Below are 27,955 nucleotides of genomic sequence, written 5' to 3'. Positions count from 1 at the left end.
TTCCACTTTTTTTCCAAAAGTAAATCTGCTGTGGAAGTCTGATTCCTCCTGTATCAGACATTGAACAGTGATGGCAAATGGGCCAATTTCACTATATGTCCAAAAGTATCCAGACACCCGATCTAATTGCTGTCTTTCTGAACACACTAGACACCATACAGTAGCAGCTGCTGAGCAAGCCACTGCTTTGCTTTGATTGGCTTTCAAAACTTAATATTTTCTTCTAATTGGTTTACAAACTGTGATATGCGTTTTATTCTGTAACAGTTCTGAAATAAAATAAACTGCTAGAAATAACCTCAGGTCAATGTACTACGATTTAATTCTACAATTACATGGAAAAATGTACTTTCCACCTAATAGTGTCAGAGGTCATAGCAATGCTAAATCATAGAATCATTTATACAGTCTCAGCAAAAGTCTCGGCAAACCTCATCAGGTATTTTGTTGATTTTTTTTTAAGTGAAAATAAGTTACACATCCTCACACACAATTATTGTTTATTTGCTGAATTTAACTTAATGGAAAAAAATTAAAGTTCTGGCATATTTTATATTTGATGTTTTATTCTTTTCTTTCTTCTTTTTTCAATTATGTTAAACTTGAGAAAAGAGAAAATGTGCTCTAAAATGTGTTTACATACATTTTTGTTTGATATCTTGTAGAAGATTAACTATTAACCTATTAAGAAGGTTAACCTATTTTCACTCAGAAACCAGGGGCAGCTTTATTTTTATATTATATATTTTATATATATTATATATCTTTCTATTATTACTTTATTTGGAGTGGTCCTTTGTAGATGATTAATAGACTCTTAACACAGTGTCAGTAACACATCAACAACATATCAGTGAAGTAGCTGTAGTGCAGCATCTGAATACATTGAAGTAAATATCTTGTAGATGTTCAGTTGATACATTACTATGTTACTTCCATTACGCAAAACCTAACCTTACCAACCTCACCCAAAACCTACGCTCATATGTTTTTGACATGTTACTGAGAGTCCGTTGAGTGTTTGTTTCACCTAAAACCCATGTGTCATACACAAGGCCCGTGGGCAGATCAGGCCCATAACACAATCCTATCTGGCCCGCAAACATATTTTAATTTTCTATTAATATTAGCCCGTTTCACAATGCGCTGCACTACAATCCCCAGCATGCACTGCAACACAATGTGTGCTCTGACTCTCCTACCCCAACAGCAGTCTATGGGACAGCGGTTACACCTCAATTCTACACAGTTCTACACCAGTCATATCACCAAACACACTAGCTGCATTTCAGCTAAAGGTCAGCTCAAGTCTTAATGAACTTACAGGAAAGAAGCCAGGTGTTCTAGTTCAAGCAGATAGATTTAAAAGACAGAGCACCACATTTAAATTTTGAATATTACAAGTATCCATGTAATATTTCAAGGTCTACTACAAGTGTCTGTATTTTACTGCTGCAGTTTTTGTGTATTTTGAACAAACAATGGCCAGTTTGGGTTACAGCACAACATTAATTTAAAATGAAATAAAAAGTTTGACACCTCTGATCTAAAAGGACCACTCAAAATAAAGTGTCACCAAACTTTTGCATATGATCGTTCATACCAGTTCATTAGTAACTCAGCTTTTCACCTTCTGTACTGTTAAACTACTGGTTTATGTGGTACATAAAGTGAGGAGAACTAAACAAGAATGAATGAAGTACAACTCACCGCTGTACTCAGTGGTCACACTTTTGACTTTAAGAGTGTGGTTATTATTGAGGACACTATATTTATCTGGGTTTAGCAGAGCGTCAGCCCCGTTCACTCTCCATTTTATATCTCCGACTGCACCAGATGGAGGATCACAGTTCAGCTGCATTTCCTGCAGAGGATAGATTTTGCCCTGGTTTTGGACTAGGACACACTCATCTGAAACATGAGAACACCACAACACACCACTGAATTTAATATAACCTTCCAATTCCAGTGTTAAAATGACTTTCACTCCACCAGCAACCACTGCGACTGCTGCACACACCTTATTTGAAGGTTACCTACATTGGGATTTCATATCATATGCATAAGCATTTAATATCATATTTAAGAAGAAATAATTGAGCATTTAGGATCGGTTTATATCACAACATGACATGAGACATTTTATAAAGTAAATGGCATTGCACTGGCATAAGAGGCCTTAAACTAAAGTGATGGACATTTGTTCAATTTATAACAACATTATGACAATAACATATCGCTGCTGTCGGAACAAAACCTCGTATCTCCATTTTTCAGTTTTTGACATCATTTGCAAGTGCCTGTTGCCGTTTATGTTGTGTGGTTCCATTGACTGACATTAAAAGTAAGGTAAGTTTTTTCCTTCGCCTGTAAAGTTACTATTTTGGAGATATAAGGTTTTGATCCAACAGCTGCGAAATATATCCAATTTACGGAACCTGTAAGGTAGAGGTCTCATTAACACCATATACACCGATCAGGCATAACATTATGACCACCTCCTTGTTTCTACACTCATTGTCCATTTTATCAGCTCCACTTACTATATAGGTGCACTTTGTAGTTCTACAGTTACAGACTGTAGTCCATCTGTTTCTCTGCATACTTTGTTAGCCCCCTTTTACCCTGTTCTTCAGTGGTCAGGACCCCCATACAGGGCAGGTACTATTTGGGTGGTGGATCATTCTCAGCACTGCAGTAACACTGACGTGGTGGTGGTGTGTTAGTGTGTGTTGCGCTGGTATGAGTGGATCAGACACATATTCCAATGAAAGTAGAAATAAAGTACAAAAGTACTTGCTTTTTAATGCACTGAAGTACAAAAGTAAATATTCTATGAGTTATCAGTTATATCATTTTGATGAACACTTTCTAATAAAAAGACCTGCGTGGCTGAAGACATGAAACGACTGCAGTCACAGAGGTTCTCTCAATTGAAACTATGTGTCTGTACTTTAACTAAAATAGAAAGGCACAGAACTGATATAAAGTGTTATTAAGGTGGAGTCTGCTTTCTTAATTCTGCTTTGATGCTTCTTTAAAGTGTAAATGGAACAAATATCGGTCACTTTAGTTTAAGGCCCGTTATGTTACAATATAACTTATTTTTTAAAAATCTGCTGAAATTGACATTACTTGAAATGAAGCTGTTCAAAAACACTTTTAAATATCATCCATTTACTGTGCATGTGAGTCCTGTGCAGGTAACTTTATGTAACTCTTCAAAATACACTAGACATAACATTTGAAATGTAACAGAATAATTCAGCAAGAGTACTTTGCTCACTAAAACTGTAAACTCAAATATTCTTGACACTTACTGCTTTCCGAAAAGGAATTTTCATTTACTTTGAATCCTTTGTCATTAAGTGCATTAGAGAGCTCAGAGTTTGCTGATCCTAAATCAAGGGTATCCGTTGTTGTTGCAATTGTAAAGTCTGCAATTACACTGCCAGGCCTAGAAAACACATAGAGAACACCAACGCACAGAGTTGGTCATTGCACCATAAAACAGAGAAACATGGGAATAACAGTGTATTTTACGGCTGCTAGTGTTTAGAAACTGTGAGCTCACCTGAACCCGGAGACCGTGACAGAACCTGATTTGTAGCCAGCTACATTTTTGTATGAAGCATCTATCTGAAAAACAGTGCAAGTTATTATGCTGATTTCTGAATGATGTGGAGCTCTGAGGTGAGCGTCATATTCACTCCTACTGAAACTGTCTCTGAGAAAAGGTTTTCAGTGTCTTTTAAAGCACAAACACTTTCACACAGTTTGAGTATGAATTTTGATTCTGATTGTTAATCATCAAGCATCCATTCATAAAACCAAACTGTACTTTCATTTCAAGTCTGTTTTCGTTTCAATACACAAATATTCCAATAAACAGCACTAATATCTTAGACTATATTATATTTATTTCACTTCTACATATAAAATTAGCCATACTTACTGACTGCTCGATTAGAGCTTTATATCTCAAGTACTTTGCACTACTTGGGTCGGTGAGTGTGACATCAAACTTTTCGTTTATTGTCAGTGACATACTTATTGAGTTCTCTAGGAAAGAAAAGTGAGATTAAAGCAATCAGTTACAGATGCACTGTACTGTAAGAATTAAGGACACAATCCTTAAAGCTGCAGTCATCCTTTTTACACCCAGCAGTGACCGTTTGGTTAACGTTTGGTGGTACTAGGAGGAAATGGGAAAATCTGTGTGTCAGTTTAGCATGCACAGGTTGATGATGATGCACTAACCTGTATATATTTACGAGAAATAAACTGGAACAGCAACCAATTTTGCTGTTATAGCACATACATACAAAAGGGCATCCAGCTCCTATCCCCTACCCAGGATAAGAGGCCCCTCTGGTGAATCTTGTGTTAAAATGAATATGTCAAATAATTTATCTTTGCATTCTTTAATAAATGCAATAACGATTAAAACAACAATAATCATGATAAACAAAGCAATTAAATTCAATTTTAGTTGATAAGTGCAACTGATTGAAAAATGTAAACGATTAGTGCACACATAACACATTTTCCAGGGGAATATGTTCCCAGGAATATTATCTGGCTGACACTGGAAGAGCAGTGGATCTTAATCCTGGCTCTGGATTACCACTGCTCTGCCATACTGTAGTGTTCTCCCTGCTCTAACACACCCAGTTCAATTTCTTCTTTATTTGCATCTGGTGTTTTCGGGAGCAGGGGGAGCTCCAAAAAGTGCACTGCATTGGTACTGCAGGGCCAGGGCTGAGAATCACTCTAACTAAATCCAAAATTGAATCCAGATGATAGCACTCCTGGAGGTAGAGCATGGTGGGTTTTCATAGACAAAACCCCCCTCCAATGCAATCTCTTTACACTTCTCCCATCTAGCAGACGATACAGGAGTAGGACCACCAGATTAGTTTCTACCCCCAGACCATCACTCTGAACACTTTGCACCCAATGGCCCTACCTTCAACCACACCTCATACTCCACTGACATAAGCATATGACCAATGATTTGGTCCCAGAACCCCCCCATCCCACACCCTTTACCACTCTCCCATGAGGTGGCTGCTAGAACATTACAGACGTTCACTCAAAGCAATATGCAATTCTAAAGTAGCTGCTATGTAGTTCACTGCGCAATTGCACAAATGAAGAACTGTACACTCTAGAGTTAGAAATAAAGGTTCTGTGCAGGTTCTGTTTTCATCAAAGTACAAACAATGTAAATGTTCCCTCAAAGGTACAACAGTGGTTTTAAGGTACTTTAAATAAGTTTTTCTCAGTGGAAAAGTAGATTTTTGTACCTTTTTCATAACCGAATGTTTTAAAACTGAACAATAAAATAAAAAGCCTGGAGACGAGACGGGGTGTGTGGAGTCAGCACAACTTAGAAAATATAATTTCATTGTATAATGGTACAACTATGTTCCCTGACTAAAGGTACTGAGGTACTGAGACACCCCAGTGACAAGAGAGGGACTGCCCTAGTGACAGTTGTGTACCTTTATATGTATACACTGGCATTTCAATGTTTACTGTCTATATGACAGGACTGTATATTTTTGATAGGGCGTATGATACATACATATGTATACTTTTAAGGACACTTGAATCTCTAACAGTGCAACTGTGTGTTTATCTGTGCATATGACAAACATATAAATCTTTTATCTTGGTCATTCAGTAAATGTGACACTAGGTTTGGTTTAGTGGCATCCATTACTTCATAGGAGAGAAAATAAGAGGTGGTGGCTGTTTAAACATATCCTATAAACTCGCCTTTAAAAATGTAATCTTTAATTATGTGGTATGTTTGTCTATGTTTTCATATCTATTAGACATAGAATTATGAATAAACTGGCTTTAAAATCTGATTTTGCTATGCAGACATACTGTCTGTTTTCCAGGCACTTCAAATAACTGACCAGTAGATGGCAACAGATACATGTAACAAAAATCCAGTGATGCTGGCATATAATAAGAATGCTTGAAAAAAGAAACACAGAATCCGGGGAATGGAGGCATTCTGGGTAAATGTCAGTATAATATATATATATATATATATATATATATATATATATATATATATATATATATATATATATATATATTAGATTTAGACAGTTGAATAACTTCCTATGCTAAAACAGGCAAATGAAAAGCTTTAGGAGGCACACCTGATGAGACTGTAGGGGACAGTGAGGGAGCTACAGTGCTTGGAGATTCTGTTGTGAGAAAAGGAAGAGAGAACAGGTACATATATGGGACAAAAAGTCTTCAATGTGCATTTCAGAAAGCAGTTCTAACATTTACATTGACAAGATCCAATCCTAATAAAACTTTTGCTTATATTTTTGTTAATAAACAACATATATTCCAAAGTGATCATTACATCAACCAAACATACCTCTACATGGGTTACTTATGCTGACATTCAAACTTGAGTTTGTTGCAGTGAATCCACTCAAGCAAGAGCAATTGTATCCTCCTATTGTGTTGGTGCAGGTGGAGTTTGGGCCACAATAAGACGGCGTAACAAGACACTCATTCACATCTACAAAATGAACGGCACATTTTCTCATACATCAAGAGTCTTCAAGTGTGCATTTAAGGACAATACAGAAAAGGGACTATGGCAGTAAATGAATCTGGGACAGTCTAACACAACAACGCTGAGAGTGGGTCAGTTCAGGCTTCAGATTCAGGCATTCTGAAGAATGTAATACACTACCAAAGAAAGGGCACCAACATTAGGTGCATTTCTGTGTATAGTATTGGTATTATGTATTACGTTTAGAGCTGCATTTGAATCCCTGATATGACTCAGCACAATGCACTAATGCTAGTTATCTACTCTGGTTCTGGAATCACCCGTGAACTATATATCGCTGTTGTTGGAAGAAAACCTTGTATCTCCAAAATGGTAACTTTGAGGGAGAAGGAAAAAAACGACTTTATTTTTAATGTAAGTCAATGGAACCAGACTTTTTTCAAGTCATTTTGGGACGTTTCTTTTGGTCCATTCATCATGAAATCTACACACAATGTAAAGGGCAAGAAGTATTTTCAAATTATGCCAAAAACTGAAAAACATCTGGAGATAGGAAGTTTTCTTCCGACAACAGCTATGTATGTGTATATCTATATCTATATATCTATATCTATGTCTATATCTATCTATCTATCTATCTATCTATCTATATATATATATATATATATATATATATATATATATATGTGTGTGTGTGTGTGTGTGTGTGTGTGTGTGTGTGTGTGTGTGTGTGTGTGTCTGTACAAGGACACATTCATTATCAATGCATAGACCACAATAAAAACAAAAACAATATAACAACCAGATAAACAGCCGTCTCTTACCTCTACATGGGTTACTTATACTTGCGGTGAGACTTGAATTTGAAACTGTAAATCCAGGCAAGCAAGAGCAACTGTAACTTCCTAATGTGTTGTTGCAGGTGGAGTTTGAGCCACATACAGACGGCACAACACGACACTCATCCACATCTACAAGATAAATATGATAATCAATGATCACAAATCTTTTATTTGTAATAAATGCAGTAAATTTCACTCTGAACTTAAGATGCTGTTGTGTTGGGAGATAGACTTTGGACACAGCGGATGTATAAACATTCACAGAAATCTTGATTGAAGGAAAGCACTGCAAATATTGCCTGAGACCATTTGATTATTGAAGCCTGACATTCCTTGATCCCAGAACGTTGAACAACTTTTTAATAATTTACCTTGGCATGGGTTACTCATACTGACGCTCTGGCTTGAGTTTGTTTTAGTAAAAGGATTTAATTAAAACATTTAAGATTTCCACTAGGGGGCCCTGCAGAAAGAGACGACAAAACAGCTCTTTGAATTCCCTACTTTTTCTGTCTCAGCACTGTAGCTGACTTTTACTTTGTCATACAACTTTTTTGTGCATTTCTGGTCTGACTCCATTAATGAGTGAAAGTAAAGGAGATCAGAGTCACCAAAGACCATTGTTGTCGGTTATGCTGTAAACAGTCTGAATTCCTAGCTTAAAGTCAAACATTTGAAGCTTGGATCAGACGTCTATGTAACTAAATTCCTGTTTAAAGCTTCTCAACGTTTTTGGAAGAGCCTGTGAATATTATTAGAGTTAGCTATCTAAATAGCTGGTCAGCTTATTGTATGAATATCGAGCAATTCGACAGACCATTAAGAGCAACCAGCAATGTCTGGTTTGAGGCTGGGTGGCAGATCTAATCACTAAACAGAATCATAGTCCTTTTGCCTTCAACACTGTGAACTATCCATTGTTTTTCCTGCTGCTGTTGCCCTCGACTTGCTTAATTGAGAATTGGACAAGGATTTCTGTAAAGCTGTTTTGTACTTTGTTCAAAAACCCTACACAAATACATATGAATTGAAAAGAATGCAAGATGGTTACGGTTATAGAAGCACACCATTTCGTACCACTGTGTAATCACTGAGCTTTTAATTCTTACCTATACAAGGATTACTAGCATTGATAGGAAGTCTTGAGTTTGTTGCAGTAAATCCATTCAAGCAAGAGCAACTGTATCCTCCTATTGTGTTGCTGCAGGTGGAGTTTAATCCACACACAGGAGGTGATGACAGGCATTCATTTACGTCTGTGAAGAGGAAAAAAATCAACTGTTAGTTAAAAAAGCTGAAAATCTGTTGTTAACTAAAAAACACAAGTGAAATTTCCAACAGTGTTGGTTTATGTTGTCACTGGACCACATACTGCAGTGTCAACACACTCATACACATCTTGATGAAAGTAAACAATATTAATATCATTTATAATAACTTCTAATAAAAGATAGACATGTGAGGAAAAGCTATTAAACAACCACTGTCATATATACATATTAAAAACACTTTTTAGGGCATTATTACACACATCTGACATTTTCCCTGTCATAAAATTGAATTCTAGAGTGATTTTGAAGGTACTACAATGTCCCACAACTCTTAAATTCTAGTGAACACAGTCGATCACTCCACCAGCTGACTGTATCAATCAGCATTTCAGGGCTCTTGTTACTAAGCAATGGACAGAAGAAGAATAGCCAATGTTAAAGCTACACTGTGCAACATTTGGGGATTTGGAGACCTCTCTGGTGGAAATGTGTAATTGCATACAACGCATGGAGGAACATTTTGTAACATCAGTTGTGCTTTGGACCCTTTACTCGAGAAGAGGACTCTGATTACTGTGAGCACATTGAAAGAGTGTTTAAAGAGAACTCAGTCAAAACACCTGTTGTTAAAAAACTCTATACAAATACATTTGAAATGAACTGAATAATATTAAACTGGATCTGTCAACTTATTTGCAGGGCACTACAATCTCCCACAATGCACTTGTAATTTCTAGTGAGCACTGTAGTGACGGTTATTGTCATGGAAACACACCCATTACCACTGTGACTTCACTTGTCTAAACACTATGCTTCCACTGAATGCTTACCTATACAAGGGTTACTAGCATTAATAGGGAGTCTGGAGTTTGTTGCTGTAAATCCATTCAAGCAAGAGCAACTGTATCCTCCTACTGTGTTGCTGCAGGTGGAGTTTAATCCACACACAGGAGGTGATGACAGACATTCATCTACGTCTGTAAATAGGAAAAAAAATCAAGTGTTAGTTAAAAAGCTGAAAATCCATTGTTAGCTAAAAAACTAAAGGCATACACAAGTGAAATTTCCGAGTGTTGATGCATGTTTTCACTGGACCACATGCTGCAGTGTCAACACACATGTTGATTAAAGGAAATAATTATTAATATTTCTTATAATAACTGCTAATTAGAGTTTGATGTGACTGTGTATGGCTGTGTATTAATAAGCATTGCTGTTCTCTTGTAACTGAGTAACAAACAGAAGAATGTTACTTAATGTTAAAGTTACACTATGGCAGATTTGGAGACCTCTCTGGTGGCAATATGTAACTGCACACAACGTGTGGAAAAACATTTTGTAATGTCGGTTGTGCTCTGGAACCATCAAGGAAACAAATCTGATCATTGTAAGTGCACTGAAAAGAGTATTCAAAGAGAATGCACTCAAAATTTCATGGACCTAATTCTAAACTTAACCTAAACTTGAAAACTAGACGTAGTCCTAAAACTAACTCTAAACCTTAACTTTAAACCTTATCCTAATTATAACACTGTTTACAATCAACTGAGGTTTACCAGATAGTTTGGTAACAACTGAAGCACCTACAGATAATTCACATAGGACTATGATAATAAAGGGTGATCAGCTTATTATATTTCTCTACGTATGAATAATCACTTCTTTTTCAGCCTATAAAGCCATAGTCAGTCTTACACAGAGAAGTATAATTTAACAATATCGAGACTCAAAGAAAAACATTCATCTCCAAAATACATTACATGGCTAAAAGTTACCAAATTATTGAGTTCAGATCTTCTCAGCCGCACTCACTATAAACAGACGTATAAAATCAAGCACATCGCTATGGAATCTTCATAAACAAACACTGGCAGTTAAATCAAGTCGAACTGAAGAGCTCAGTGACTTTAAACAGTGTCATAGGATGCCACCTTTGCCACAAGTCAGGTCTTGAAATTTCTGCCCTGCTAGATCTGCTCCTGTCAAGTGCTATTATTGTGAAATGGAAGTGCCTAAAAGCAACAACAGCTCATAAAGCGCTAAAGTATGCAACCTCACAGAGCGGGGTCAGCGAGAACCTAGTGTGTAAAATCAGGCCACGAGTTTAATCTAATATCAGGGCCTGACCTGGCAAACTGTGTTTTGACTGAATGGGCACAAATTCCCCCAAAACTCCACATAACTGCCCATCGTTATGGAATGGGATGTCCAACAAGCTCATATAGGTATGATGGTCAGGTGTCTACATACTTTTGGCCATATAGTATATTAACTTTACAGGAGAAGGCAAAAAGCTTCTTAACTTTGAATGGAAGTTAATAAAAATGAATGATCACTTGTGTAATTACTGAGCTTCCATTTAACGCTTACCTATACAAGGATTACTGGCGTTGATAGGGAGTCTGGAGTTTGTTGCAGTAAATCCATTCAAGCAAGAGCAACTGTATCCTCCTATTGTGTTGCTGCAGGCAGAGTTTAGTCCACACACAAGAGATGATGACAGACATTCATTTACGTCTATGAAGAGGAAAAAAATCAACTGTTAGTTAAAAAAGCTGAAAATCCATTGGTAATTGCATGCAACGCATGGAAGAACATTTTGTAACATCAGTTGTGCTTTGGACCCTTTACTCGAGAAGATGACTCTGATGACTGTGAGCACATTGAAAGAGTGTTTAAAGAGAACTCAGTCAAAACTTGATGAATACCTACTGTTAAAAATGCTATACAAATACATTTGAATTGAACTGAATAGTATTAAACTGAATATGTCGACTTATTTGCAGAGCACTACAATCTCCCACAATGCACTTGTAATTTCTGGTGAGCACTGTAGTGATTGTTATAGTCATGGAAACACACCAATTAGTGCCATTTTGACTTCACTGGTCTAAATACGATGCTTTCTTTTAATTCTTACCTATACAAGGGTTACTAGCATTGATAGGGAGTCTGGAGTTTGTTGCAGTAAATCCATTCAAGCAAGAGCAACTGTATCCTCCTATTGTGTTGTTGCAGGCGGAGTTTAATCCACACACAGGAGGTTCTGACAGACATTCATCTACGTCTGTAAAAGAGAAAAATATACTGTTAAAAAGCCGTTGATAACTAGCCTTGAGTTTGTTGAGCACCACTGATCTCGCTCTCTTTAGGTGGGTAGGATGGTCTTCCTCGCCTTCCATCGCCCAGCAGGATGCTAACCAGCACAGGCCTCTGTTAGCTGATGTAACAGATCTGGCACAACTGGCAGTTAGCATTCTTCACCAGCGATTGCATTAGCAGCAGTTTCAAATGATGCATAGTTGCTTCACATGACTCAGAGGAAGCATGTGCTTCACCCTCCTAGCACTGGTGGTATTGTGTGATTGGGGGAGACCTCGCTAGAAAAGAGTATTCAAAGAGAATGCACTCAAAATTTCATGGACCTAATTCTAAACCTAATCTAAACTTGAAAACTAGACGTAGTCCTAAAACTAACTCTAAACCTTAACTTTAAACCTTATTCTAATTATAACACTGTTTACAATCAACTGAGGTTTACCAGATAGTTTGGTAACAACTGAAGCACCTACAGATAATTCACATAGGACTATGATAATAAAGTGTGATCAGCTTATTATATTTCTCTACATATGAATAATCACTTCTTTTTCAGCCTATAAAACCATAATCAGTCTTACACAGAGAAGTATAATTTAACAATATCAAGACTCAAAGAAAAACATTCATCTCCAAAATACCTTATATGGCTAAAAGTTACCAAATTATTGAGTTCAGATCTTCTCAGCCGCACTCACTATAAACAGACGTATAAAATCAAGCACATCGCTATGGAATCTCCATAAACAAACACTGGCAGTTAAATCAAGTCGAACTGAAGAGCTCAGTGACTTTAAACAGTGTCATTGGATGCCACCTTTGCCACAAGTCAGGTCTTGAAATTTCTACTCTGCTAGATCTGCTCCTGTCAAGTGCTATTATTGTGAAACGGAAGTGTCTAAAAGCAACAACAGCTCATAAAGCGCTAAAGCACTCACAGAGCGGGGTCAGCGAGAACCTAGTGTGTAAAAATCGGGCCATGAGTTTAATCTAATATCAAGGCCTGAGCTGACAAACTGTGTTTTGACTGAATGGGCACAAATTCCCCCAAAACTCCACATAACTGCCCATCGTTATGGAATGGGATGTCCAACAAGCTCATATAGGTATGATGGTCAGGTGTCTACATACTTTTGGCCATATAGTATATTAACTTTACAGGAGAAGGCAAAAAGCTTCTTAACTTCTTAAAATGAATGATCACTTGTGTAATTACTGAGCTTCCATTTAACGCTTACCTATACAAGGATTACTGGCGTTGATAGGGAGTCTGGAGTTTGTTGCAGTAAATCCATCCAAGCAAGAGCAACTGTATCCTCCTATTGTGTTGTTGCAGGCAGAGTTTAGTCCACACACAAGAGATGATGACAGACATTCATTTACGTCTATGAAGAGGAAAAAAATCTACTGTTAGTTAAAAAGGCTGAAAATCCATTGTTAGCTAAAAAACAAATGAAGGCATACACAAGTGAAATTTCCAACTGTGTTAGTTCATGTTGTCACTGGACCACATACTGCAGTGTCAACATCTTGATTAAAGGAAGTGATATTAAAATTATTTATAATAACTTCTAATGAAAGTTTGACATGCAAGGAAAAGCTAGTGACGAACCACTGACAAAAGTATGTGGACATCCCACCTAATTATTGAGTTCAGGTCTTTTCAGCCACATTCACTATTAACAGGCTCATGAAATCAACCATGTAAGCTTGGAATCTCCATAAACAAACACTGGCAATAGAATGAGTCGTACTAAGGAGCTCAATGACTTTAAACAGTGTCATAGGATGCCACCTTTGCCACAAGTCAGGTCTTGAAATTTCTGCCCTGCTAGATCTGCTCCTGTCAACTGTCAGTGCTATTTTCGCGAAATGGAAGTGTCTAGTAGCAACAACAACTCATAAAACGCTAAAGCATGCAAACTCACAGAGCGGGGTCGGCGAGAACCTACAGCATAAAAAAATTGCCGTACGTCTGCTGCATCACTCACTACAAAGTTCCAAACTGCTTGGAAGCAACAACAGCATAAGAACTGTGTGTCAGGAGAGTCATGAAATGGGTTTACATGGCTGAGCAGCTGCACACAAGATTGAGATCACTATGTGCAATGCTAAGCATTTAATCTCCCAATCTTAGTTCCAGTGAAGGGAAATGTTAATGCTACAGCATACAAAGATATTTTAGACAATTATTTGCTTTCACCTTTGTAGCAACAGTTTCCTGTTCATGCATGACTGAGCCCCTGTGCACAAAGCGAGGTACAAAAAGACATAGTTTGGCGAGTTTGGTGTGAAGACGTTCCAGTGGCCTGTGCAGAGTTAACCCCATCAAACAGGGCCAGGTCTTCTTATCTAATATCACGGCCTGACCTGACACACTGTGTTTTGACTGAATGGGCAATAATTCCCACAAAACTGCACATATTTGCTTGTTATTTTGGAATGGGATGTCTAACAAGCTCATACAGGCGTGATGGTCAGGTGTCTACATACATTTGGCCATATAGTATATTACCTTTACAGGAGAAGGCAAAAAGGTTGTTAGGTGAAAATGATTACTTTAATCAGTGTAATCACTGAGCTTCCGTTGAATGCTTACCTATACAAGGATTACTAGCATTGATAGGAAGTCTTGAGTTTGTTGCTGTAAATCCACTCAAGCAAGAGCAACTGTATCCTCCTATTGTGTTGTTGCAGGAGGAGTTTAATCCACATACAAGAGATGATGACAGACATTCATCTACATCTGTGAAGAGAAAAAAAATGTAGTTAAAAAAGCTGAAAATCTGTTGTTAACTAAAAAACACAGGTGAAATTTCCGACCGTGTTGGTTTATGTTGTCACTGGACCACATACTGCAGTGTCAACACACTCATACACATCTTGATGAAAGTAAACAATATTAATATTATTTATAATAACATCTAATGAAAGTTTGACATGTGAGGAAAAGCTTTTGAACAACCACTAACATATATACATATTAAAAACACTTTTTAGGGCAATATTATGCACGTCTGCCATTTTCCCAAAGCATAAAATTGAATTCTAGAGTGATTTTGAAGGTACTACAATGTTCACTCTTGAATTCTAGTGAACATAGTAGATCACTCCACCAGCTGACTGTATCAACAGGCATTTCCAGTCTATTGTTACTAAGCAATGGACAGAAGAATAAGAGCTAATGTTAAAGCTACTCTACGTAATATTTGGGGATTTGGAGACCTCTCTGGCGGAAATGTGTAATTGCATACAACGCGTGGAAGAACATTTTGTAACATCAGTTGTGCTTTGGACCCTTTACTCGAGAAGAGGACTCTGATGACTGTGAGCACATTGAAACGCATTGAGTGTTTAAAGAGAACTTGAACACCTACTGTTAAAAATGCTATACAAATACATTTGAATTGAACTGAATAGTATTAAACTGAATATGTCGACTTATTTGCAGAGCACTACAATCTCCCACAATGCACTTGTAATTTCTAGTGAGCACTGTAGTGATTGTTATAGTCATGGAAACACACCAATTAGTGCCATTTTGACTTCACTGGTCTAACTACTATGCTTCCTTTTAATTCTTACCTATACAAGGATTACTAGCATTCATAGGGAGTCCGGAGTTTGTTGCTGTAAATCCATTCAAGCAAGAGCAACTGTATCCTCCTATTGTGTTGGTGCAGGCAGAGTTTAATCCACACACAGGAGGCTGTGACAGACATTCATTTACGTCTGTAAAAGAGAAAAATATACTGTTAAAAAGCCGTTGATAACTAGCCTTGAGTTTGTTACAGCAAATCCCTTCAAGCAAGAGCAGCAGAAACTGTAAAAAATGCAAAGATGCAACCGTCTAAACGTTGGTCGTATCATCAAGAGATCACTAGTTCATCCCCCGGTAGTGCCATAGCTATCGGTGGCTGGAAGTCAGAGAGAGCACAATTGATCTCGCTCTCTAGGTGGGTAGGATGGCCTTCCTCGCCTTCCATCACCAGCGCAGGCGTCTGTTAGTTGATGTAACAGATCTGGCACAACTGGCAGTTAGCATTCTTCACCAGCGATTGCATTAGCAGCAGTTTCAAATGATGCATTGTTGCTTCACATGACTCAGAGGAAGCATGTGCTTCACCCTCCTAGCACTGGTAGTATTGTGTGATTGGGGGAGACCTCACTAGTGGAACCGGATATGACTCAAAAAAAAAAAATAAAAAATTGATGCCAAAAAATGTTTTAATGCATTGTCACCAGATGTGTTTTCTTGTTACAAGATCACATCTGGCGCATCAAGAGTAGGACCTGGCTTAAGCTCTGTCCTGAAAACCAACTACATTTTGCACAAGTACATTTTCCAATGGAAAAAAAGAAGGAAATTATTTGAAATATCTTGACCAGAACATCAAACTGACATGTAATATCTTACCAGTGCATGGGTTACTAACGCTGACAGGCAGATTTGAGCTGGTTGCAGTAAATCCCACCCAGCAAGAGCAACTGTATCCCCCTATTGTGTTGATGCAAGTGGAGTTTGGACCACATACAGATGCGCCAAGTAGACATTCATCCACATCTGCAATGAAAGATTTTCTCTTCTTGTAATTTGAGCATCATCATGTTTCTAGTATTCACAGAAAGTGGAAAAGGTCTGTGTAGGTTCCTTTGTAAGTACTGACCTCTACAAGGGTTATTGATGCTAATCATCAGACTTGAGTTTGTTTCAGTAAATCCCTTCAAGCAAGAGCAGCTGTGTCCTCCTACTGTGTTGGTGCAGGTGGAGTTTGGACCACAAATAGATGGTTCAGGTGCACATTCATCTATATCTGTGAGAGAAATTAAAGAGTTTCTCTTGAATTCTTCGAATGGCAATGGGATGTCCAACAAGCTCATACAGATGTGATGGTCAGGTGTCCACACACTTTTGGCGTTATAGTATATTAGCTTTACAGGAGAAGACAAATAAGTTCTTAATTTTGAATGCAAGTTAATGTACAGATGTTTTACTCTAAGTGATTTTGGAGCATTTCTATTGGTCCATTGATCATGAAATTTTCACACAGTGTAAATGACGTAAAAAATTTAATTCAACAAAAATAGAGATGCATTTTTTGGACAGCAACAAAATAAAGCTGGTCTCAGTACACACACACGGCTAGCTGGACAGAAAATACCGAAATATATTCAAGGAAGCATTTTTCTTACTTAACTTGAAATGACTTGAGCAGAAGATGAAACTAAAGTTTAATATCTTACCTAAACACGGGTTACTAGCATTGATCTTTAGATTGGAGTTTGTTGCAGTAAATCCAGGCCAGCAAGAGCAGCTGTATCCTCCTACTGTGTTGGTGCAGGTGGAGTTTGGACCACAAACAGATGGAGTGGACAGACATTCATCCACATCTGTGAAATTAATAAAATGTTGTGTCTTATAATTTTGTCTGTCAGCAGCATTTGGTAGCAGAGTAAGATATAAAAAATATCTTGAGTAAAACACAAACTTTCAGTATATCATTTCTGAAGGAACAAAACCTTCAAACCATAAAATGGTAACTTTGCAGGAGAAGCTTTAAGTTCGTAATTACAGGTGTATAAAAAGTCTTTTACATGAACCCTTCTATGTCTGTAGTTTTAGGCCATGTTGCATGTACAGCATATTTAAGATCTACCCACAGACTTTCACTGATGGTTAAGTCAGGGGACAGTGAGAGTCATTCCAAAAGCTTCAGCTTGCATTTCTTGAAGTATTTCATGGTGGATTTTGAGGTATGTTTGGGATCATTATCCTGTTGTATAAGTCAGCCTCTGTGCAGCTTCAGTTTCTTGACTGATTATGTCACACTTGCTTACCAAATTCGCTGATATTTAGAGGAATTTTAACTTCCATCTACCTGTGTTATGTTTCCTTTGCCTCTGACTGCCAAACAACCCCAAAATAAAATAGATTCACCCCCATGGTTTTATAGTGACACTTTAAACAGTGGAAATTGCGATATGGAAGAGCGTTTTATAGCCTTCTACTGCTTTGTAGGCATCAATTTTCACATGCTTAGCCAGCTGCTTAGTGGTTGTTGAGTATTATCACAAGGTTTACAGAGTCAGAGAATTTATCATGCTCTGGACAATTTCTAATGACGATTCTTGACCTGACTAACCAGTCCTGATGAGTCAGTTGAGGTCGAACAAATTAAAGTTCTGAGACTCTACTACGGGAGGAATATTCAAATGTTTGCGCATGCCACAATTACTGTATTCTATTTTATAAGTTAACAAAGCATTAACATTTACAGAAAGTTTTTTTTTTTTTTTAAATAGTTTTTCACATCAAAATCAAGGAAGTACATAATTTGGCCAGCAGATGACTGGACAATTGCACACTTCAACTGAATTCTGTATTAATAAGCCAAATTATTAAAAGCCATAAATGCTTACTGTTCATCTTTGACCATTTTTTTTAATTGACCATTGTATTTTATTATGTTGTATATTATACAGTTTTACAAAAGCAATCAGCCATTTCTGCCTGTGACTTTTACTACAGTTAAAGGGGGTTTGATTCCATGTCACAACATGCCTAGCAACACCTTTTATCTATAGTAGACTGTTACATGTGGCTTCTTGTGGTTTACTGCTCTGAGATGCTGAGATCTGAGATTTCTGAGATCACAAAAACTCAGATTTCCGAGATGACACAAACTCTGAAAGAGTGCTGAAAGACTGTGGCGGTGCATGTGCAGTCTCGAGGCCACTATATAACTATATAATATATAATATACACTATATAATAATGCAGTACAAGTAGCAAAATGTTTTCACAAAATGAATTTAAAATGAACTGTACTGAGACAAGCTCAGGAGGTTTTGTGAGTTCTGTTCATTTGTGGGTCTGTTTAGAGGGGATTCATGACTCAGTGGCCTGAGAGCACTTGAAATGTTGAATTTAGTTGGAGGCTTGAGCCTGTAACATCAGTCACCGCAGTAGAGGACGCTACACATTTAACTGTGTTGATTAAATTTATAGCATTACAACATGATATGGCTGTTTCAATCTTAAACTTAATTTTCTAAAAAAGACATTTAAAAACTGACCTCTACAAGGGTTAGTAATGTTGACAGCTACACTTGAGTTTGTTGGAGTAAATCCTCCCACGCAAGAGCAGCTGTATCCTCCTATTGCGTTGGTGCAGGTGGAGTTTGGACCACAAATAGATGGTTCAAGTGTACATTCATCTATAACTGTGAGAGAAATTACAGCGTTTATCTTCAGTTCTTTCATCAGCAATATTTCATACTTTCACTTTAGAAAATTTCAATTTATAATCAAAAGGTTATATACCTTCACCAAAAAATGAAACCACAGTTTAATAACAGAACATACAAGCTTTACTGTTGCTGATACTTCAGTTTGTTACAGCAAATCTATTTAGTTAAGGGTAATTGCAGCCTCCCACCGTGCTGATGCAGATGGCATAAACTAGTTCAGAGGTTTGAAATCAATGTTTTCAATAACAGACAACTAGTTTAGTTTTAGATACATGTATAAAATGAATTCACTATGCTAGTCCAGTCCAACATCATAGGTTCTAGATGTGTTCCGAGTGATGAATGGAGCTGTACATGACTGTATAATGACTGTGAAAGCTGTATAACACAAGTAATAAAGTTCTAATAAAATAACATTCAAGAAGGCTTTGCATTTGAGAAGTGATGAAAGTTGAAAGGAGCCAATGTGATATAAAATAACTGTAAACAGATAAATGCAGTATAGTATGTATAATTTTAAAAGAAGTTGTTTTTGTCCAAAATACTTCAACTTTTTATTTTTTTTTACAATATTTAAGTTATTGTACAGTGGCAAAAAGTACTTTTGTATTACCTAGTATTCTGCATTAATTGGTCATAAAATATGATACATTCTTCATCAAAGTCACAAATACAGACAAACACAATGTGGCAAAGCTAATAACACATACACAGTATTTAAGAGAAAGCGTGGATCATTCCTTCCAGTAATGCTGCTTCAGCTCAGCCATACTGTTTGGATGTGTAGTGTGAATGGTATCTCTATTGGGTTCAGGTCTGGGCTCTGGCTGCTTCACAAGTGAACTTCATTTTCTCTACCATTAGACCGAGTAGTTGTAGATTGACTTAAATATTTAGGTTCCTCATCCTGCTGTATCACCCAGCTTCTGCTGAGCTTCAGCCAGCGGACAGTCACCCTGACTTGAATCTGTGAGGTACTTTAATAAACTTGGCAATTTATTTTTTCCTCGATGTTGGTAATTGGTCCAGGCCCTGAGGCAGCAAAGCAACCCTAAATCATGATGATCCCTCCACCAGATTTCACCGTTGGGGTGACGTTTTTGTGGTACACCATACATAGTGCTGTGTTCTCTCCCTGAACAATTCATGCTTAGTTTCATTAATCCACAAAACTTTTTCCAGGAGGCTTTTTGGAGTGTGAAGGTGCTCTTAAGCAGACTTCAAGTGTACAGCGATGTTAATTTTTCAGAGAGCAGTGGCTTCTTCTGTGGTGTCCTACTGTAGACACATTTGTCTAACTATAGACTGATAAACACCTTAAGTTTATTTTGTAACCCTTTCCAGTCTTATTCACATCTATAATTACTGACAGTAGGTCTTCTGAGATCTCTTTTTTACAAGGTTCACATCAGCAGATGTTTCTTGTGCTTAGCAAACTCAAAACATTTGTGTAGCTCCCATCTTATTTCCTAGAGCGTGTTTACATGCACTCAATAATCTGATCATAACTGGATTTCTGCAGTTATCTATTTTTAAAATGGTCATGTAAACACCATAGACCACTCCGATCTAGAAATCCGATTAAGAAATCTGATAAAAGGCTGGATTTTAGCTCAGTAATCAGATTTCTCAGTGCATGTAAACTCTTACTCTGATTTCTTTCAGATTTCTCAGTCTAACAAAGCAAACACTTTTCGAGTGACCCTGAAACCAAACATGAAATAAAGGATTTGAATATTCTTAATCTTCTAGATGATGTTTGTTCATATTTTCTGGTGAAGTGACACGATGTTTAAAAAAAAAGCTGCGGTCTTAAGTTTGAGTTTTACATTACGTTTGCATCATGTCTTCTTCTGTGAGTTTATTGCCTGGTTGTAAAGCGGAAATCTGATTACTATCTGACTCATGTAGACCCAGAGTTTCCCCATTATCTGATTACTCAAGTGCATGTAAACATGTTGATCGGATTACTGACAAAATCTGATTTTCTGCAGTCATCAGATTATTAAGTGCATGTAAATGCATTCATTGATTGGACTCCAGGTTTGTTAACTCCTGACTCTTATGAGCTTTTACAAAGCAGGAGATCAAATGATCAGTAGTTTGAAAACCAAGACCAGCTGATTAAACAAGTGGAATAAGGGGGACATTATCCAGTTTATACACTGCAAATGTTTGAATGATGGATTCAATATGGATAAGAAAAATACACTATTGTTTGTGTTTTTAGTGTTTGTTCTTTATTGTAACTTAGACGAAGACCAGACCATATTTTAAGATGACCTTATACATAAATGCATGTAATTCGGAATGGTTCACATATTTTACCTTGTCTTTGCATATAAAAGAACAAAAATGATTAAGGACAAGTGATTCCAAACTTTTGAACAGTGTATAGATGGCAGACTTACATGTTTATCTCACTGAATTAACCATTTTTGTAACTTATTTTCATTTTGAACACGACAGTGATACATTTTCTAGCATCTATAAACTAGAATCATGTTATCCACACCCTAAGTATGCACACACTACACGCTATCACTTACCTCTACATGGGTTAATAATGCTGATGGTTAGGTTTGAGTTTGTTGCAGTAAATCCAGTCCAGCAAGAACAGCTGTATCCTCCTGCTGTGTTGGTGCAGGTGGAGTTTGATCCACACACAGATGGTGCAGACAGACATTCATCCACATCTGTGGGACAATTTAAAATTATTTAAATTATATTTATGTGCATTTTCAGAATTAGGTGTGTCCATTTCCATCCTTAAAGCTTCAAAGGCCTCTGACAGAACTGAACCTAAAGTTTGATGACTTACCCCTACAAGGGTTACTAATGTTAACCCTTAGACTTGAGTTTGTAGCAGTAAATCCATTCCAGCAAAAGCAATTGTATCCTGCTACTGTGTTGATGCAGGTGGAGTTTGGACCACATACAGATGGAGTTAACAGACATTCATCCACGTCTGCGAGATTGATAAACAATTCTTTTTTGTAAAGTTGCTCATTTTCACTGTTAGCAGTCATAAAGCTTTATTAACAACACAAAACCAGCTTACCACTACAAGAGTTATTAACACTGACACTTAGACTTGAGTTGGTTATGTTAAATCCAGACCAGCAAGAGCAGCTGTATCCTCCTACTGTGTTGATACAGGTGGAGTTTGGACCACAAATAGACGGTTCAGACAAACATTCATCCACATCTGTAATGACAGAATTAGCTGTAATTATTGCATCAACATATTTCCCGTATTGGAAAAGTGATTTATCATTAAAACACTCACTGCCAACATAACACAACACCAGCATTTAGACTCTTACCTACACAGGAGTTATTAACACTGACGCTTAGACTTGAGTTTACTGCAGTGAATCCATCCCAGCAAGAGCAACTGTATCCTCCTACTGTGTTGTTGCAGATGGAGTTTAATCCACATACAGATGGTGCAAACAGACATTCATCTATATCTAAAAGATAAATATGACGATTAGAATTTCTAATTCACTACAAACACATTTCTTCATTACCTTTTTTCACCCATGCCTATAAATATAGAGCTGGCTGTAACACATAGTATTAGTAGAGTATAGTCATCTCCAAACCTTAAAGAACTGAAATTAAATATCTTACCAATGCAAGAGTTATTAATGTTGACATTAAGATTGGCATTTATAACAGCAAAGCCATCCCAGCAAGAGCAGCTGTATCCTCCTACTGTGTTGTTACAGGTGGAGTTTGGACCACACAGCGATGGTGTGAACAGACACTCATCCACATCTGTGAAAGAAATAAATTAAACAGATGCGATCAACACTTTTCAAAATATGAGTCATTCTGGAGAATCATTTTAATATAGAAAGTTTTCAGCCAAACTACAATCATCTACAGCCTGTTTATCATTCTGGACACATCTAACATTTCTTCTTTTTCCTTTTGAAAAGAAACAAGACAAAAATTTAAAGGCTCAACCATACATTTCTCAGAAACACTGATCCTTCCACTACAGCCTTTTACTATGAATCCATTCCAGCAAGAAAACTTATGAGAAATTTGTATTGGTACAGATGGAGTTTGCATCACATACAAATGAGGTAAAAACACATCATTTTAACATCATGCTAAACTTTAACATCAAACTAAAAACTAGACTTAGTCCTAAAACTAACCCTAAATCGTTAAACCTTTTCCTAACCATAACACTGTTTACAATCAACTGAATCTTATCAGATAGTTTAGTAACTTTGGTAACTAAATTTTAGCATCTCCAGATAATCCACAGGGGGCTATGATAATAAAGCACAATCAGCTTATTATACTGCTCTGCATATAAATTACCACTTCTTTTCAAACCAATAAAAATACAATCAGTCCTACACTGAGAAGTATAATTTAACAATGTTGTCACTGTCCAAAGAAAACATGTATCTGGCAAATAGTAACTTTACAAGAGGAGGCAAAAACTCTCTTAACTTTGAATGTAAGTTAAAGAGTTTTTCTTTAAGGCATTTTAGAGCATTTCTGTTGGTCCATTTATCAAGTAATTTTCACACAATCTAAAGGAAAGTTTCGTTGTCCAGAAAATGCAAAAAAGTATTTTTTTCTCACTGAACCATGAAACTTGCAACTAAAGTTTAATATCTTACCTATACATGGGTTACTAGCATTGATCTTTTGATTTGAGTTTGATGCAGTAAATCCAGGCCAGCAAAAGCAACTGTATCCTCCTACTGTGTTGTAGCAGTTGGAGTTTGGACCACAAACAGATGGTGCAGATAGACATTCATCCACATCTGAGAAATATTAAACCAAAACTCATTATCTTAACTGTACAGCAGTAACTTCAAGGCTGTTTTCATCACTTACAGCCCCTGAGCCACCGAGTATGTAGTTTTAAAAATGTATTTCAAAGTATTTATGAAATATCAATTCTTGTTCTACTCTTGCAAACAAAAGAATATAATTGAGGCCCTCTGCAAGCAGGATCTCCCATAGGGCCCACAAATATTCAGAAGTGGCCCTGGCTGATGTTCAAACCTGAGTTTACTGAAGTAAATCCAGTCTAGCAAGAGCAACTGTATCCTCCTATTGTGTCAAAGCAGGTGGAGTTTAATCCACATACAAGTAAAATAGTTACACATTTATCTAGATCATAACATCTTCATATTGGCAAGTCGCTTCATTCCCAGACCATGTAAAGTTTAAGGAAAATCAGATAAACAAAAGTTATTATTGATTTATATAAGTTATGGTCAAAATTCTTTAATAAAACCTGAAATAGTTTGAGCATAATGTTCAGTTAATAGCTCACCTATACAAGGGTTACTAGTGTTGATCTTTTGATTTGAGTTAGTGGCAGTAAATCCAGGCCAGCAAGAGCAGCTGTATCCTCCTGCTGTGTTGGTGCAGGTGGAGTTTGGACCACAAACAGATGGTGCAGACAGACATTCGTCCACATCTGTGGGACAGTTTTCAGTCATTTTAGTGTAAGTTTTACATGCACACATTAACACATATAGGAATTTGTCTCTATCATTAGAAATGTCTAAAAAATTAAACTGATAATTCAGTGGAGGTGGAGTTTGGAGCACCCAGAGAGATCTCTGAGATGGAATACTACATTTCGGCTGCTGCTTCTAGTTTGTTATAGTTCTTGGCTCATTTTCAGAATCCACCTAAAATATATTTTAAGCTAACTTTGGATCGATCACACACTGTATGTTTCTACACATTAATACATGTCTCGGTTAATTGAGGGGACAAGAAATACTGGAGTTTCTATATTTGATATCAGAATATTAAAGTGATAGTTAATAACTTTAAATAACTTTAAAGGTTTAGACCACATGGTGATGGTGTGAGCAGACACTCATCCACATCTGTGAAAGCAATAAAGTAAACAGATGTGATCACCAATTTTCAAAATGTGATAATTAATTTTAATATGTAAGGTTTTCAGTTTCAGGTATACATTTTCAAAATTAGAAGCTCAACCATACATTTCGCACAACCACTGATACTTCCACTACAGCCCGTTAAAATTACCCAGTAATTTTCAGACAATATTAAGGGCAGAAACTGTGTTAAAAAATAAAAATCAACATTTTTTTTATATTCTATATTCTGTATTTAATATCAGAATATTAAAGTGATATTTAACAACTTACCTATACAAGTGTTAGTAATATTGACAGTAAGATTTGAGTGTGTTGCAGTGAATCCATCCCAGCAAGAGCAGCTGTATCCTCCTACTGTGTTGTTGCAGGTGGAGTTTGGACCACATGGTGATGGTGTGAACAGACACTCATCCACATCTGTGAAAGAAATAAAATAGACAGATTTGATTACCACTTTTCAAAATATGAGTGATTCTGGAGATCCATTTTAATATCTAAAATGTTCAGTTTCAGGTCTTTCCAGTGAAATTACAATCATCTACAGCTTGTTTATCACTGTGACACATCTAACACTTCTTCTTTTTTATATTGAAAAAGCACAAAACTAAAAATAAAAGCTCAGCCATACATTTCTCACAACCACTGATACTTCCACTACAGCCTGTTAAAATGATCAAGTAATTTTCACACGACATTAAAGGCAGACAGTGCGTTAAAAAATGCAGAAAAATAAAAATCAACAAAAATGTATTTATTTATTTTACTGTGTCTCAATACACTCACAGACAGCCAACTGAACAGAAAACACTGAAAAATAATCAAGAAAGCATTTTTCTCACTAAACCTGAAATGAGTTGAACAGAAGATGAAACTAAAGTTGAATATCTTACCTAAACATGGGTTACTAGCATTGATCTTTAGATTCGAGTTTGTTGGAGTAAATCCAGCCCAGCAAAAGCAGCTGTATCCTCCTACTGTGTTGTTGCAGTTGGAGTTTAATCCACATACAGCTGGTGCAGATTTACATTCGTCCACATCTGTGAGATCATTTTTATCATTAAAATTTAAAATACCTTTAGAAAAATATTAAACCAAAACTCAGTATCTTAACCGTACATCGGTAACTACAGGGCTGTTTTCATCACTTACAGCCCCTGAGCCACAGAGTATGTATTTTAAAAAATGTATTTCACACTATCTGTGAACAAGAGAAGTGAGTTCAGACACTTTATGACATTGTTTCTTTATGAAATATTAATTCTTCTTCTACTACAGTTGAGGCTCTCCGCAAGTAGGATCTTCTATAGGGCCCACAAATATTCAGAAGCGGCCCTGACTGATGCTCAAACTTGGGTTTGCTGAAGTAAATCCAGTCTAGCAAGAGGAACTGTATCCTCCTATTGTGTCAAAGCAGGTGGAGTTTATCCCACATACAAGTAAAGTAGTTACACATTTATCTATGTCATAACATATTCATATTGACGAGCAACTTCATTCTCAGACCATGTAAAGTTTAAGTAAAATCAGATAAATAAAAGTTATTACTGTTTTCTATCAGTTATGGTCAAAATTGTTTAATAAAACCTAAAACAGCTGGAGTATAACATTCAATTCATAGCTCACCTATACAAGGGTTACTAGCATTGATGTTCAGACTTGAGTTTGTGGCAGTAAATCCAGTCCAGCAAGAGCAACTGTATCCTCCTACTGTGTTGGTGCAGGTGGAGTTTGGACCACAAACAGATGGTGCAGACAAACATTCGTCCACATCTGTGGGATAGTTTTCAGTCATTTTAGTGTAAGTTTTACATGCACACATTAACACATATAGGAATTTGTCTCTATCATTAGAAATGTCTAAAAATTAAACTGATAATTCAGTGGAGGTGGAGTTTGGAGCACCCAGAGAGATCTCTGAGATGGAATACTACATTTCAGCTGCTGCTTCTAGTTTGTTATAGTCCTTGGCTCATTTTCAAAATCCACCTAAAATATATTTTAAGCTAACTTTGGATCGATCACACACTGTATGTTTCTACACATTAATACATGTCTCGGTTAATTGAGGGGACAAGAAATACTGGAGTTTCTATATTTGATATCAGAATATTTAAGTGATATTTAATAACTTTAAATAACTTTAAAGGTTTAGACCACATGATGATGGTGTGAGCAGACACTCATCCACATCTGTGAAAGCAATAAAGTAAACAGATGTGATCACCAATTTTCAAAATATGATAATTAATTTTAATATGTAAAGTTTTCAGTTTCAGGTATACATTTTCAGTCAGATTACAATCATCTACAGCTTATTTATCTTTCTGACATGTCTAACGTTTCCTCTTCTTTATACTGAAATCTAAAATTAGAAGCTCAACCATACATTTCGCACAACCACTGATACTTCCACTACAGCCCGTTAAAATTATCAAGTAATTTTCACACAATATTAAGGGCAGAAACTGTGTTAAAAATGCAGAAAAATAAAAATCAACATTTTTTTTATATTCTATATTCTGTATTTAATATCAGAATATTAAAGTGATATTTAATAACTTACCTATACAAGTGTTAGTAATATTGACAGTAAGATTTGAGTGTGTTGCAATAAATCCAGGCCAGCAAGAGCAGCTGTATCCTCCTACTGTGTTGTTGCAGGTGGAGTTCGGACCACAAACAGACGGAGTAGACAGACATTCATCCACATCTGTGGGATCATTTAAAATGATTTAATTTATATTTATGTACATTTTCAGGATTAGGTGTGTCCATCATCATCATTAAAGCTTGAAAGGCCTCTGACATTATTGAACCTAAAGTTTGATGACTTACCCCTACAAGGGTTACTAATGTTAACCCTTAGACTTGAGTTTGTAGCAGTAAATCCACTCCAGCAAGAGCAGCTGTATCCTCCTACTGTGTTGTTGCAGGTGGAGTTTGGACCACAAACAGATGGAGTGGACAGACATTCATCCACATCTGTGAAATTAATAAAATGTTGTGTCTGTTTTTGTCTGTCAGCAGGTAATTTGT

At 36.7% G+C, this 27,955-nt stretch overlaps 1 protein-coding gene across 1 annotated transcript in view; it reads right to left on the bottom strand.

Moving 5' to 3' along the window:
* adgrf6 (adhesion G protein-coupled receptor F6) overlaps positions 1 to 27,955 on the bottom strand; it is a 228,232-nt gene that overhangs the window by 11,074 nt on the left and 189,203 nt on the right. Inside the window, exons 121-150 of the mRNA XM_036582596.1 lie at positions 27,755 to 27,901; positions 27,483 to 27,629; positions 26,543 to 26,689; positions 25,810 to 25,956; positions 25,190 to 25,336; positions 24,334 to 24,480; positions 23,669 to 23,815; positions 22,656 to 22,802; positions 22,346 to 22,492; positions 22,081 to 22,227; positions 21,841 to 21,987; positions 21,569 to 21,715; positions 18,846 to 18,992; positions 17,013 to 17,159; positions 16,436 to 16,582; positions 16,186 to 16,332; positions 15,354 to 15,500; positions 14,368 to 14,514; positions 13,007 to 13,153; positions 11,590 to 11,736; positions 11,040 to 11,186; positions 9,500 to 9,646; positions 8,508 to 8,654; positions 7,381 to 7,527; positions 6,413 to 6,559; positions 6,183 to 6,230; positions 3,956 to 4,062; positions 3,575 to 3,639; positions 3,321 to 3,457; positions 1,711 to 1,911 (exon numbers count right to left, since the gene is read on the bottom strand). Coding sequence (XP_036438489.1) covers positions 1,711 to 1,911; positions 3,321 to 3,457; positions 3,575 to 3,639; positions 3,956 to 4,062; positions 6,183 to 6,230; positions 6,413 to 6,559; positions 7,381 to 7,527; positions 8,508 to 8,654; positions 9,500 to 9,646; positions 11,040 to 11,186; positions 11,590 to 11,736; positions 13,007 to 13,153; positions 14,368 to 14,514; positions 15,354 to 15,500; positions 16,186 to 16,332; positions 16,436 to 16,582; positions 17,013 to 17,159; positions 18,846 to 18,992; positions 21,569 to 21,715; positions 21,841 to 21,987; positions 22,081 to 22,227; positions 22,346 to 22,492; positions 22,656 to 22,802; positions 23,669 to 23,815; positions 24,334 to 24,480; positions 25,190 to 25,336; positions 25,810 to 25,956; positions 26,543 to 26,689; positions 27,483 to 27,629; positions 27,755 to 27,901 — 4,233 coding nt within the window. The remainder of the gene's footprint in view (positions 1 to 1,710; positions 1,912 to 3,320; positions 3,458 to 3,574; positions 3,640 to 3,955; positions 4,063 to 6,182; positions 6,231 to 6,412; positions 6,560 to 7,380; positions 7,528 to 8,507; positions 8,655 to 9,499; positions 9,647 to 11,039; positions 11,187 to 11,589; positions 11,737 to 13,006; positions 13,154 to 14,367; positions 14,515 to 15,353; positions 15,501 to 16,185; positions 16,333 to 16,435; positions 16,583 to 17,012; positions 17,160 to 18,845; positions 18,993 to 21,568; positions 21,716 to 21,840; positions 21,988 to 22,080; positions 22,228 to 22,345; positions 22,493 to 22,655; positions 22,803 to 23,668; positions 23,816 to 24,333; positions 24,481 to 25,189; positions 25,337 to 25,809; positions 25,957 to 26,542; positions 26,690 to 27,482; positions 27,630 to 27,754; positions 27,902 to 27,955) is intronic.

The sequence above is a fragment of the Colossoma macropomum genome, unplaced genomic scaffold (genome assembly GCF_904425465.1).
Source record: "Colossoma macropomum unplaced genomic scaffold, Colossoma_macropomum, whole genome shotgun sequence".
Classification (NCBI taxonomy): Eukaryota; Metazoa; Chordata; class Actinopteri; order Characiformes; family Serrasalmidae; genus Colossoma; species Colossoma macropomum.
The sequence above is the reverse complement of the archived record's forward strand: the minus strand, read 5'-3'. Positions and strand labels throughout refer to the sequence as shown.